The 14,110-nt window shown below is 29.7% G+C and overlaps 1 protein-coding gene across 1 annotated transcript in view; it reads left to right on the top strand.

The window, feature by feature from the left end:
• LOC145317074 (uncharacterized) overlaps nucleotides 1-14,110 on the top strand; it is a 99,949-nt gene that overhangs the window by 24,944 nt on the left and 60,895 nt on the right. The window contains exon 9 of the mRNA XM_080157962.1: nucleotides 3,478-3,538. Within this exon, the coding sequence (XP_080014088.1) occupies nucleotides 3,478-3,538 (61 nt within the window). The remainder of the gene's footprint in view (nucleotides 1-3,477; nucleotides 3,539-14,110) is intronic.

The raw sequence follows: 14,110 nt of genomic DNA, 5'->3' as shown, positions 1-14,110 counted from the left end.
AGATCTTTGATTAATTCATGATGATATAAACAACCCTTCTGTACGCATTTTCAACACACACACACACGGCCACAAAAAAAACAGGGATTTGAAATCATTCTTTCTCCAAGAAAATTTTATCGATTAAATTTTTTTACTTTTTACATTATTTGATGTTTTTTTTAACTTTTAAATAATTTACTTTATGAAGGTAGAAGGAGGGTATATTTACCCCTGATTAATTGGTTTCCACGTTATTACGACTATCATTTAACGAAAGCTTTTTAATTCAACCTAGCCACGAAGCCTTGTGTGATGCTAGGGTGTTTGAGTTCTTAGGGAACCACACTAATTCCAAATTTTTTTTCGAGATTGACGGGTTTTAAGCTATAAATAGACTTATACAATTGAATATGTCAATATTTTTAAGTTATTTATAATCTATGGAATTGCACCTTTGATATAAGCTCATTTCATATCGAACCTATATTCGCCCTTTAATTTAGCATATTTTTCAATCAAACTACAAGTCCTGTAAGAAATAACTTCTGATTTTTTTGTCAAATGCTTTGCAAACATCAAGAAAACATGGTTACCAGCATGACAAATTAATATTAAAACATTTGAATTTAAAATTTATAGAAAAAAATATGAAGATATTTTATACGGATGTTGATAAGGACATTAAATTGTTAATTTTTTCTATTGTAATTTGCCTCTCAATACTGATTATAATATGTAAATTGTGTTGTTAACCCTGTAGCTTGTAAGGAGAGAACATAAGTATGATCTCAATAGGGGAGCCACAACATTCTTTACACAAATATTTGGTCCGGGGATTTCATTTTATTTACATTACGACTTCCCATCCGATTAAGTTCCGATAAAAATCTTTAATATTATGGTATTACAGAAACTGTCCACAAAAACGTTAGCAAATATGAAAGGGTTCAAGGAATCAAATCTATATTTTTTCTAGAAAAATAATTAAAAACCTTTTTTTTATTTCTCAATTTTTTTTCTGAAAAATAAATTTCTCAAAATTGAATGCATATGATTTTTTTTTCTTCATTTAATACATGTATAATAAGTCTAATGATGAAATATCATTGAACCATTTAGTAATAGCTTTTTATCTCTTTTATTTTGAATTTAATTATCCAAATAAAAATCACTGTCCCTATTTTCCAAACAATCCCACTCATACCATAGTTTTAATTTAAGATAGATTAAGTATAGTTCGGGAAAGATCACCTCTGAATATAATGATTTAAGATCTACGCTTTTAAGTAAGAAACTCTACCTGAAAATTTTAATTATTCGGTCATGTTCCAATTGACTGATTGTACAAAGAATTAGAATCTATCAACGTCCAAAACGTAACCAATCTTAATGTTTTCAAATGAGGAAGTTAGAATAAAATTATATATTTCAATTATTACATAAAGAATAAAATATTTTTGTACGTTTTTTTTCAAATTTATCTTGGAGTATAAAATTTACGTAAGTTGTAATGCCGCTCACTATTCGATGGTCTCAAGTTATACAACTATAAACCTCTAATTATAGATAGATCTGAAGCATTAAATTTATAGGTTTAAATGTATACCATGTTTGTCACCATATTGCTTTCTGCTCTTTTCTTGCGAATTGTCTGTGTTAATATTTAAGACGCTATTGGCTGATATTCAATATTAAGACCCAATTAAAAGTTGGCACAGGGTCCCCAGTTATTAATACCTGCCCCCTGTATTCCTTTTTTTTAAATTCTAAAGCAAAAGAACCAACAAAAAGTTTCGAGTTCTAAGCTTGTATTTTCTGAGGCCTTTTAGAACCAATAAGCAACTATTCTTTTTTTTTATTTATTTTGCTATTGAAACAAGTTTTGGGTTAGAAATACTTTAATTTATTACTTTGCTAAATAATAATGTTATCGTTAAAACATGGAAACCATTATTTGTTCTAAAAACTCATCTTAGAACCATTTTTTTGTGTAAAATAAAATGTTTTGTTGACATAGATACAAATATATTGTCCCAAGAGTGCACATACAATAATACATAATCTCCAGGGGATGGGAACTGCAGGCTTAATTTTAACAAACAAATGTTTTAACACTGTATGTTAATGTGAGAGAATATGCAGTAATTGTTTTTACAAAGAAAAGAATAAGGCAAAATAATTTAGGATAAAAAACTATATTAGTTTTAAATTTTTAAGCACTGCTTTTTACAGTTGTAGAGTAAATTTCTAAGGCTGCTTATCCCCGTCTCCTGTAATAAGTACATTCATGCATTTGTAAATTTACATACCTTTGTTGCAGTCAACAAAAACAAGTATTATTCCAAAATTATAGCGAAAAAATATCATAAATGAGTTTGATCCTAATTAACAAGGCTCGCTATATTACTAGAATTTAAACCCGCTTGTGTGCAAAAAAGAAATTCTGACAAAAATTGATTGTCTATTTTGGAATAGGTTTGGAGATCTAGCCGAATTTAAAGGTTATAATATGACTATTTTACTGAGGCGAACACGCTGCTGCCTAGACCTGCTAATTAAGCATTTAATCTTATCAAAATGGTACATCCAGCAGCTATTTTTCAATAATTTGTGATTTTTTAAAAACATTAGATAATTCATTAATTACGAAATGTTTTATATTTTAAATTCATTTAGCAAAATTGTTCATATTATAATTATAATACTTATTATGAATTTAAGAGTACTGTAAATTTATGCAATGTTTGGAAAAAGAGTAAAGATGCTCTGATTTTTCACAAAATTATATTTGTAATTATCTGTACATAATGCATTTTGCTAATTGAAAAATAGTAAGTAAAGTTCTTTTTATTGAAATCTTTCTGCCTGTCTGCAATGTTTAGTTTTATTTTAATATAAATTTGTCTCTTGTTGAATTGCATTATTATTTAATTATTGTTTCAGACTTGTTGTTATAAAACAGTAAATTATACTAAATTTTAAAGTTGTAGCTTAATATGAACTGAAAAAGGATTTAGTATATTGGTATTTCGCCAATAAAATAACTATAAATTTTAAAGATTTCATTATATTACTGCATGTAACCTTCTCTAGAAAATTGAAATGGCAATATGAGAAAATTTTGGCTAAGTCTCAACTATTTGGTAAAATTAAAGCGGCTAGTTTTGGACATACAGGGGATTTGCTAAAAGAAAAATATTACAAATAATATTAAAAAAAATATGAAATTTCAAAAAATGGTTGATTTCCTAACAAAGGAATTAAAACAAATTTGTGGGCGCTATCACACTAAGTACCCTCTTGAACACTAATAACTAAATTAAAATGAAGAAAAGGGTGATGAGTTTTTGTTTGTTTTTCATTACTTTAGTTCATGTTAGGTTGCTGGTTAGCACTGCAAGGTTAGGGCCCCCTCAGAATAAGGGAGGGGGGGGGGTTGGATATTAATACCCAACCGGCCACTTGAAAGCTATTCACATATATTTGTTATTTCAGGCGGCCAGAAAGTACAGTCAGAGTTTAAAGACAGGCACAAAACAGCTGGATAGCTCATCAGGTAAATTGTTCTTGTTTTAAATATCCTAATGCCAAATAAAACCTAATCCTAATATTAGGTAAAAAAGCTGAAGTCAATTTAACTAAAAAAATTATCAGATATTAATATATTTGATAAAGGTTTTCATTGTAAACAGTGACGTAAAATTTACAAACTAACCCTTAAGACTTGTGGAGTATCCCATATTTACTAGCGGCTATGTATATGCACTGTCCTCCGTTGGTTCATGTAATTCGATCAGTTCACTGATAACGCACTGAGTTACGGCGATGAGAGCTCGAGTTCAAGTCCCCATGTGGTAACAATTTCTGATTCGCCTTAAATCACGCAACTTGCCCCTGGTTTTGTAAGAAGGGAGATAATTGAATACTAGCAGTATTGATACTCAGTGATATTAGTACAACCCTTACCCAAGCTCATCTACTGAGAGTGTCATTCAGCACGTCGGTGACTTAATTTGGGACACCTGCTATACTAGTTTAGGTATTAAAGAGTAGTTCCCATGAGACAGCGTGTCAGATCATAATGTGCTTAAACTTGAGATTTGAACTGGCTCTTGGAGCTACACACACAAAAGTTTGCTGTACTAATTTCTGTTAAGAAACTATTTTAGGTTTGAGCAGTTAAGGATCATTACTATGAGTGTCTAATTCACTTCCTTGGTGCCTTTCTAAAGGAACCAAAATAACATTTTCAACTTGACAAATTCATCCAGTTTCCCTGTGGAGAAATGAACAATAAACATGCAGAAAAATAGTGTGAAAAAAAAATTTTTTTTATTTCAAGTGCATTTGCATTAAAAATAGAGGTATAAATTGCTCAAATTTCAAGGTGATAACCAGGACTCGTCAGCCGCTTAATTATTTGATTCCGAATGGCTGTTATCTAGCTGAATAAATAAATTGTAAACGACTTCTGATTCAAAAATATTTGCGGCGGATGATACTCTAAAAAGACTGTTTATGTTATAAATTCCTAAAGGCATTATAGGACGGTTGTCTGCGACTGTTGATTTTCCGAGAAATTTGGCAGCAGGTTTCTTCTATTGGTAGTAAGGATGGTTGTTGAATATAGCTGCGACTGCCGAGCCCTGGTGACAACTACTTTGATCCACAAAGGTTCAAGAGCAGAATTCAAATTAGAATTACCTTTCAGTCAAATAAGATGAATTTGTAATATTCTTTTACTCTCTCTCTCTCTCTATTTATCTCTCCCCCCATCTGTCTCTCTCTCTCTCTCTCTCTCTCTTTATCTCTCCCCCCATCTCTCTCTCTCTCTCTCTCTCTTTATTTCTCCCCCCATATCTCTCTCTCTCTCTCCCCATCTCTCTCTCTCTCTCTCTCTCTTTATTTCTCCCCCCATCCCTCTCTCTCTCCTCCTTCTCTTTATTGGTCTCAATCAGCTATACAGTAGAAAATCTTTGAACAATCAATGTTTGGAATAATTTACATTTACTTTCTCATCCATTTAAAAAAGTGTGATTTTCAGAATGTCTACTTGTTTAGTAGCAAAGCTACTCCATAACTAGGTTAGTTTCATACGTCTGTCCTACCAATCGGTATAACTAACTGTTGATAATGGCGATACTTAAAATAAAATGTTGTTTTAATCGAATCAACATTTGACTTTGAGTTTATTCAGTCTCCCATAAATAAACAAATGTTGAGATTAATAAAAAAAACATGCAGGCTTATTCCATGTTAAATATGAAGACAACGAAGAGTAAATAATAATATCCAAATTTAGAATGTTCATTCACTAATTATTAACTTAGAAAAGCGTTGAACTAAATTTCATATTTTATGTACATAGTTCAAAGTAAATTTGCATTGAAAGTTTGATAGAGCTATATTCCGCCCTTTTGCTAACCTAAAACAGAAGTTAAATATCAAAAAAGTACAATATGGGTGTTTTTTAAATAAAATAAGATATGAAATTTCTCTCTCTCCTTTTTTACTCTCCAACATTCTATTTGATAAAAGGGCGAATAAGAAGAGAACATTATATCTCAATCATGATATTTATCATTTGCAAAATATCAGAAAATGTCTTTAATTTTGTAAAATCTTTTTCTGATGATTTTTTGTACAGTAAGGGGATTGAAACCATTTTATAAAATCTACAAGTATTATTTTATTCCTTAATTAAAAAAATAATAGTCGTACACCCTTCTTAATAGTAATATCATCTTGACATATATATTTAGTTTCTGAAATAATACCCCGTTCTATTTTGACCTTCATAATGAAATTGTCATGACCAATATGCTTTTTGTGATACCCTATTTCACTTTCTAGAAACAATTTAGTTTATCTTAAAAGTGTAATAGGGTATTACAAAACTTATTAAAGCCAAGACAATATCATTATCAAGAGAGCCAAAAAAAAGAAGTGCTTTTTATGAGGAGAGGGGTAAATTTAATCGTACTTTAAAGGTATAAAATGTTTATCTTAGATCATTATTCTACTTTTATAAAATTGCTATCAACCTCCCAACTGTTATATAGACCATTTGTAATGGAACTGATCATCATCCTAAATGAACTTTCAACTTTAACTACTCCACCAACCCTATTTGTTTTATACATTAGCCCTGTTCAATATTTTTCTATTCCAGCACGATTAAGTCCAATAAAGGCAAGCCTTTTATGAATAATAAACTGAACTTAAAGGAATACCTCGAGAGTAGGGTAATATGAAGAAAGCGACAGAGAGATAGAGCTTTAAAAACAGATAGAGGCCTCTTAAAGAGTAGCTTCGCTGCTAAAAATATTGATTGTCTATTTTACTTGATTTTTTGTATCTTGAGCATGATGGGATGTTTTACATTCCCCCTTAGTGTAAACAGCTTGCAGAAGTGTTAAAATGGATGTAGAATTTACGTGGATAATATGACAGTGGAACAATTGTCGTCAATTTAGGTTGCTAACACGGAACTCTCTTGGTCAGTTCGTACATCCTATTGAATGAGAGGGGATGAGGAAGAGATGGGTGGAATAGGAGATTCGTTATTTTAGCCTGCTGTGAGTTTCTTTTTGTTTATAGAGAACATAAAAATCTGGTTTAAGTTCTAAGTAATAATAAATCTAATAGAGTTACACATCACGACAAAGCTGATGATTTTTACCAAAAGTGAAAATATTGCCTAGTGCTAACCCCACAGAAAGTATTATATGTAGTTGAGTGCATTCCTCAATTTGGAAGAAACTTAGTAAAACTGTTTCCAATAAATGGCTCAATTATTGGTCCATGAATCTTCTTGCATCTGCGTGATATCTGTGTTTGTGTATCTGTATATGAATGTGTAATGTATTGATTTCATTCTACTCACACCTGCCATCAATAAAGTTTGGGCTAAATCAATGTATTTTGAATTCTAAATTTTACAATTACCTGAATTGATTCTAACCCCTTTGTTTATTGCCAGCTTTTGAAAAATTACATAAATTTATTTTATGACATTGCCATATTCAATGGTTTGTAATGGTACCTGTACATGTAAAATTTTCAGCTGATTAATCCTAAAATTGTTCCTTTTTAAACAAAAACAAAAAACACTGAAATTTAATTCGTTCTTTTTACTTTCTTTTGTTCTATTTAAAGACTTCATAAATTTTATCTTTATGCTTCTTTTTTATTGTAAAAATCGGATCATATGAAGGAAATGAAGTCATTCCTAAAAAGGACAGAAATTCCCTTCCTTGGGTATAGGAAGGCTATTTCCTTTCCTTTTTCTTACAAATTCTCAGTAAGGAAGGTGATTTCTGTCCACTATCTTACAAATTCTCACTAAAGGAAGGTGACCTCTGTCCACCATCTTACAAATTCTTCCTAGTTCTTAGAAATTCTTCCTTTTCCTCACTATTACAACCATGTTTAATCAATCTACCTTATTTTACCAAATTCTTCCTTATTCTCAGAAATTCTACCTTAATTACACAAATTCTCCCTCATTCTCAGATAACTTACCTTATTCTAAGAAATTCTTCCTTATTCTAAGAAAACCTACCTTATTCCCCCAAATTCTTCCTTATTCTGAGAAAATCTACCTTATTCCCTCAAATTCTTCCTTGTTCTAAGAAATTCTACCTTATTCTAAGAAAATCTACCTTATTCTAAGGAATTCTTCCTTATTCTAAGAAATTCTACCTTATTCTAAGAAAATCTACCTTATTCTAAGAAATTCTTCCTTATTCTAAGAAAATCTACCTTTTTCTACAAAATTCTTCCTTATTCTAAGAAATTCTACCTTATTCTAAGAAATTCTTCCTTATTCTAAGAAATTCTTCCTTATTCTAAGAAATTCTACCTTATTCTAAGAAAATCTACCTTATTCTAAGAAATTCTTCCTTATTCTAAGAAATTCTTCCTTATTCTAATAAATTCTACCTTATTCTAAGAAAATCTACCTTATTCTAATAAATTCTTCCTTATTCTAAGAAAATCTACCTTATTCTAAGAAATTCTTCCTTATTCTAAGAAATTCTACCTTATTCTAAGAAAATTTACCTTATTCTAAGAAATTCTTCCTTATTCTTGGAAAATCTACCTTATTCTAAGAAATTCTTCCTTATTCTAAGAAATTCTACCTTATTCTAAGAAAATCTAACTTATTCTAAGAAATTCTTCCTTATTCTAAGAAATTCTTCCTTATTCTAAGAAATTCTACCTTATTCTAAGAAAATCTACCTTATTCTAAGAAATTCTTCCTTATTCTAAGAAAATCTACCTTATTCTAAGAAATTCTTCCTTATTCTAAGAAATTCTTCCTTATTCTAACAAATTCTTCCTTATTCTAAGAAAATCTACTTATTCTAAGAAATTCTTCCTTATTCTAAGAAATTCTACCTTATTCTAAGAAAATCTACCTTATTCTAAGAAATTCTTCCTTATTCTTAGAAAATCTACCTTGTTCTAAGAAATTCTTCCTTATTCTAAGAAAATCTACCTAATTCTCCCAAATTCTTGCAATATATAGGGGTCCCAAAGTCAAAAACAAAGTTTCAGCACGATCCGACCACCTGTTCTTGAGATACGGTGACCTGTTGTCCTTGGTACCTACAGTAAGATTTGGGAAATGGTTCGAATCCTTAGTAAATTTGGTTAAAGTCCAAAAATATTTTGACACTTAAAATAATTTTCAAATATTTGATCAAAATTATTTGTCCACCTGGGTATTTTTTCTTCAAAATTTTGACTAAGTGCCAAAATATTTTATTAAGGATTTGAACCATTTCCCAAATCTCAACGTCAGTGCCAAGGACACCAGGTCACTGTATCTTGAGAACGGGTGGTTGGATTGCACTGAAACTTCGTTTTTGAGTTTGGGACCCTTATATATTGAAAGAATTTGGGAGAATTAGGTAGATTTTCTTAGAATAAGGAAGAATTTCTTAGAATAAGGTAGATTTTCAAAGAATAAGGAAGAATTTCTTAGAATAAGGTAGATTTTCTTAGAATAAGGTAGAATTTCTTAGAATAAGGAAGAATTAGAGGGAATAAGGTAGATTTTCTTAGAATAAGGAAACATTTGTTAGAATAAGGAAGAATTTCTTAGAATAAGGAAGAATTTCTTAGAATAAGGTAGATTTTCTTAGAACAAGGAAGAATTTCTTAGAATAAGGTAGATTTTTCTTAGAATAAGGAAGAATTTCTTAGAAAAAGGTAGATTTTCTTAGAATAAGGTAGAATTTCTTAGAATAAGGAAGAATTTCTTAGAATAAGGAAGAATTTCTTAGAATAAGGTAGAATTTCTTAGAATAAGGAAGAATTTCTTAGAATAAGGTAGATTTTCTTAGAAAAAGGAAGAATTTCTTAGAATAAGGTAGATTTTCTTAGAATAAGGAAGAATTTCTCAGAATAAGGTAGATTTTCTTAAAATAAGGAAGAATTTCTTAGAATAAGGAAGAATTTCTTATAATAAGGTAGATTTTCTTAGAATAAGGAAGAATTTCTTAGAATAAGGAAGAATTTCTTAGAATAAGGTAGACTTTCTTAGAATATGGAAGAATTTCTTAGAATAAGGTAGATTTTCTTAGAACAAGTAAGATTTTCTTAGAATTAGGTAGAATTTGGGGGAATAAGAAAGAATTAGGAAGAATAAGGTAGAATTTCTTAGAATAAGGTAGATTTTCTTAAAATAAGGAAGAATTTGTTAGAATAAGGTAGATTTTCTGAGAATAAGGAAGAATTTGGGAGAATTAGGAGGATTTTCTTAGAATAAGGAAGAATTTCTAAGAATAAGGAATAATTTGGGGGAATAAGGAAGAATTTGGGGGAATAAGGTAGATTTTCTTGGAATAAGGAAGAATTTCTTAGAATAAGGTAGAATTTTCAAGAATAAGGAAGAAATTGGGAAACCAAGGAAGAATTTGGGGGAGTAAGGTAAATTTTCTTAGATTTAGGAAGAATTTCTTAGGATAAGGTAGGTTATCTGAGAATAAGTGAGAATGTGTAAGGAAAAGGTAGACTTTGTTATGAAAAGTTAGAATTTGGAGGAACTAGGTTAATTTTCTTAGGATTAGGAAGATTAAGTGAGATTTAGGAAGGTGATTTTTATATTCTTTTTCGGATATGTGAGAAAAAGGAGAGTGATTTTTGTCCATATTTCACTTATCTGAGAAAAAGGAAGATGATTTCTGTCCTTTTTGCAATGAAATTTCTGTCCTTTTAAGGAATGACTTCATTTGCTTCATATGATCCTAAAAATCTTGGTTATAACTTGAGTTAGGTGTGATAAATACCAAAACTTGCTTGATAAAAATGTTTTTACAGTTACAATTTGTACAAACAGTTTTTATTTTTCTATTGACAGTTAGATTTATTGCTATGTCATCATTGACTTTACAATTTTATTGCTTATTTGTATAAAAGATATCATAAAATTTGTTTTGTCTAGCAAAGCTTATACATTATAAATTAAAAGCTCCTTATTTCAAGTTATTTTTTTTTATTTTGTGATATTCTTAACCTTCCCTTCTCTTTGATTAATTAACCTTTAACATTATAACAATAGTAAGAAACAAATTACAAAATACTAATAGTGGTTTAGTTTAGTTGAGCTAAGAATCAAATATTGCACAGATTTTTATTCAAATCTATGATACATCAAAGTACAATTTAAAATTTTATTAAATGTATAAATAAATTCACAAACAAGCATGGTATCAAGTCTTTTTAGATAAAAATACAATCATAGATTAAAAATTGTAATAAATGTTTTTATTTGGAGGAGATGAATGATGTAATAAACTAAAATAATATCTCCTTCAGTAAGACTTGGTTTTGCACTACCAATTTAGATAATATTTCCAGACAGTAAGATTTGATTTCACACTACCAACTTAGATAATATTTCCAGACAGTAAGATTTGATTTCGCACTACCAACTTAGATAATATTTCCAGACTGTAAGACTTATTTTGGCACTACCAACTTTGATAATATTCCAAGACAGTATGACTAGATTTATAACTACCAACAAAGATAAGATTTCCAGATAGTAACAAATTTTTTTAAGCTACCATCCTAAATAGTATTTAAAGACAGTAAGGTTTGGTTTAGCACTACCAACTTAGATAATAATTTTAGACAGTAAGATTTGGTTTAGTATATGTAGATAGTAACTTATTTAATATTTCCAGATATTAAGACATAGTTAAGCACTGCTAACTTTTGTAATAATTTAGATAGGAAGACATGGTTAAGTACTACTAACTTATATAATGTTTCCAGATAGTAAGATTTGGTTTAGTGCTACCAACTTAGGTATAATTTCTATATGGTAAGACTAGGTTAAGCGCTACTAACTGAAATATTTCTGTTAGAACATACTGCAAAGTAAAGTGGCAAAAGACAATAAAAATTGATTCATTGCCATGTTTTGCCTCTTCATTGAAACACTTAACACCAGTTTCTTGCCAATTTCTTTTCCATTATCCTCTGTATTTTAACTGACATTTATCCTTATATAAAAGTAACAGGATGTCTATTTGTACAGGAAAGTTGGATAAAAAAAAATCTTTTTTAAAACTAAAATTTCAAAGTTGAGATTTAACTTTCAATCCCCATCATCTTTTCTCAAATGCCTGCAAAGGTCTCTAGATGCGTAGCCACTAGTGGATTATATATCAATAAATTTAAGAACATTTAGACCCTAAAAGATCCTATAATATGAAGCTCTCGCTAACAACTTAACCGATTCAAATTTGTAGGTTGGAGAGTCTTTATATAGTTGTGGGATTTGTTATAGGTACTTTTTAAATCTCTCTATACCTTTAAGTCAAAGATACTCTAGATGTAAGGGGCACAGCTGCTTGTATATTCATAAATTAATATAATTCATTATCGTTAATTATTTATTAAGGTATAAAATATTTTTAACAGATGGAGCTTTAGTTAGCTTGTTATGCATTATTAATGCTTTAGTCGTATCTTCTCTCTTGTGGATTATCTAGGGCTTGGCAGCCACAAAATGCTGCAACTTTTTTTTTGCAGAAATAGTCAAATTTAATACAACTTGAAAGTACAAAATTTAAAACTCTGATGCTATGCTTCTTAAAAGATGGATTGCATCAATTATAATGTAATGTATTTTATAATGCTGGATCTGGTGATATTTTATTATCTAATGTAATAAGGTTTATAGTTGTACCGTTGTTGGTAAGATACTGCTATCCCCTAAAACAGTAGATTTTCATGAAGGGCCTTGTATGGATTCAGGCTATTTTATTTGGTTTTAGGCACATCCATATAATTTAGCATTATAGAAATTATTAACATAGCACCGCTGATTTTATTAATTGAAAGTTGCAGTTTGGAGAAACTATGAAACCATGCGGTAAGTGCATGTTGAACGCTCATCTCTCTTTTTTTTGGAATAAATTAAAATCATAGGGGGGGGGTTGATTGTTTTATTTCTTATTGCAAAACCTTAAACCTGCATGAGCTAAACCTGAGGTGTCCAAATCCCGCAGAGCTAATCTATACCTAACATAACCTAGCCTAACCTAATACAAAGTAAAAAACTACCCAACCATCTGATTTTCAATTTATTTCTCAATAAGTGGTAGTGTAGCAAACTGCGGCTACCTTATCCTTGGATTACATTCAGTATACAAATTTAAATTCATATATTTGTTAGAGACAGAGAAAACAGTGACAAATGATTATTTTCTCTGCCGCAAAATAAGATAATATTTTTATTCTAAATCCAGATTAGATTCTTTATCTCTTTTTGCTTTATTCAAGTTAAATATGTAACAAGGATGACAACATCCATAAGTAGCGAAGCACAAAAAATCGTAGATGGGAATACGTACAAGTAGATTTAAAAGGTTTTTACTAAAATCAAGAATAGATTTATTGGATAAAATAAACATGAAACCTTGTTTTATTTTGTATGATGACGATGGTCAAAGTAAATTATATTAAAGATGCTCATAACAATGGGAAAAATTATTTTGATACTGATATCCCATAAAAGTTTGAAAATTGGATCAAAATGGGGAAATATGTAAAACATATAAAAATAGCCAAAAATCTCATAAAAGGCAGTCTGGCCGCCATGGTTGTTTTCTTAAAACAAAAAAAAATTTAATTTTGAAATCCTTAACTTAAAAAATTTGGAAAATCAGACCATATACACTGAAGATATGAAGAAAAGTGTTAAATATATAAAAATAGCCTAAAACCTACCAAAAAAGCAGTCTGGCCGTCATGGTTATGTTCTTTAAAAGATGGGAAATTTAATTTTGATATCTATAACTAAAAAAAATTTGAAAATCGGACTATAAACACTGAAGATATGGAGAAAAATGTTAAAAATATAAAAAACAGCCTAAAACCTGCTTAAAAGGCAGTCTGGCCATCATAGTTGTTTTCTTTAAAAGACGGGAAATTTAATTTTGATATCTATAACTGAAAAAATATTAATTGGACCATAAACACTGAAGATATGGAGAAAAATGTGAAAAATATAAAAAATAGCCTAAAACCTGCAAAAAAAAGGCAGTCTGGCCTTCATGGTTGTATCTTTGAACGACGGGAAATTTAATTTTGATATCTGTAACTGAAAAAATTTTGAAAATCGGACCATAAACACTGTAGATATGGAGAAAAATGTGAAAAATATAAAAATAGCCTAAAACCTGCTAAAAATCGGTCCGACCGCCAATGATGTTTAATAGTCAATTGTGCTCCTTAATAATGGGAATGTTGTCAAAAAATTTCAGCATTCTATCTTTTATAGGAGCTGAGTAAATCCCATTTCCCCCATAGCGTTACGGACTGACGGACTGACGGACGGACGGACAAAGTGAATTATAGAGTAGCTTCGCTACTAAAAAGTTTTGTTTTTCTGTCGCATACCTTATAGTTTAAGTTTAAAAGGCAACAAGAACATATTATTATCCATATTTAAGTAATTTTAAGGTTTTTTAAATAATACTCAAACATCTCCATTACTTTTTTTTATTTTTGTCTTGAAAATGTTCTTGTTATCTTTTTTCTCATTTGTAAATCAATCTTTGTCACATTTCACCTTCCAAAGTCGACCCTCTTTCAGCTGTTTAGA

The sequence above is a fragment of the Acartia tonsa genome, chromosome 4 (assembly GCF_053477335.1).
Source record: "Acartia tonsa isolate MP-2025a chromosome 4, ASM5347733v1, whole genome shotgun sequence".
Classification (NCBI taxonomy): Eukaryota; Metazoa; Arthropoda; class Copepoda; order Calanoida; family Acartiidae; genus Acartia; species Acartia tonsa.
Note: the sequence above shows the minus strand (reverse complement) of the source record. Positions and strands in the feature narration are given on the sequence as shown.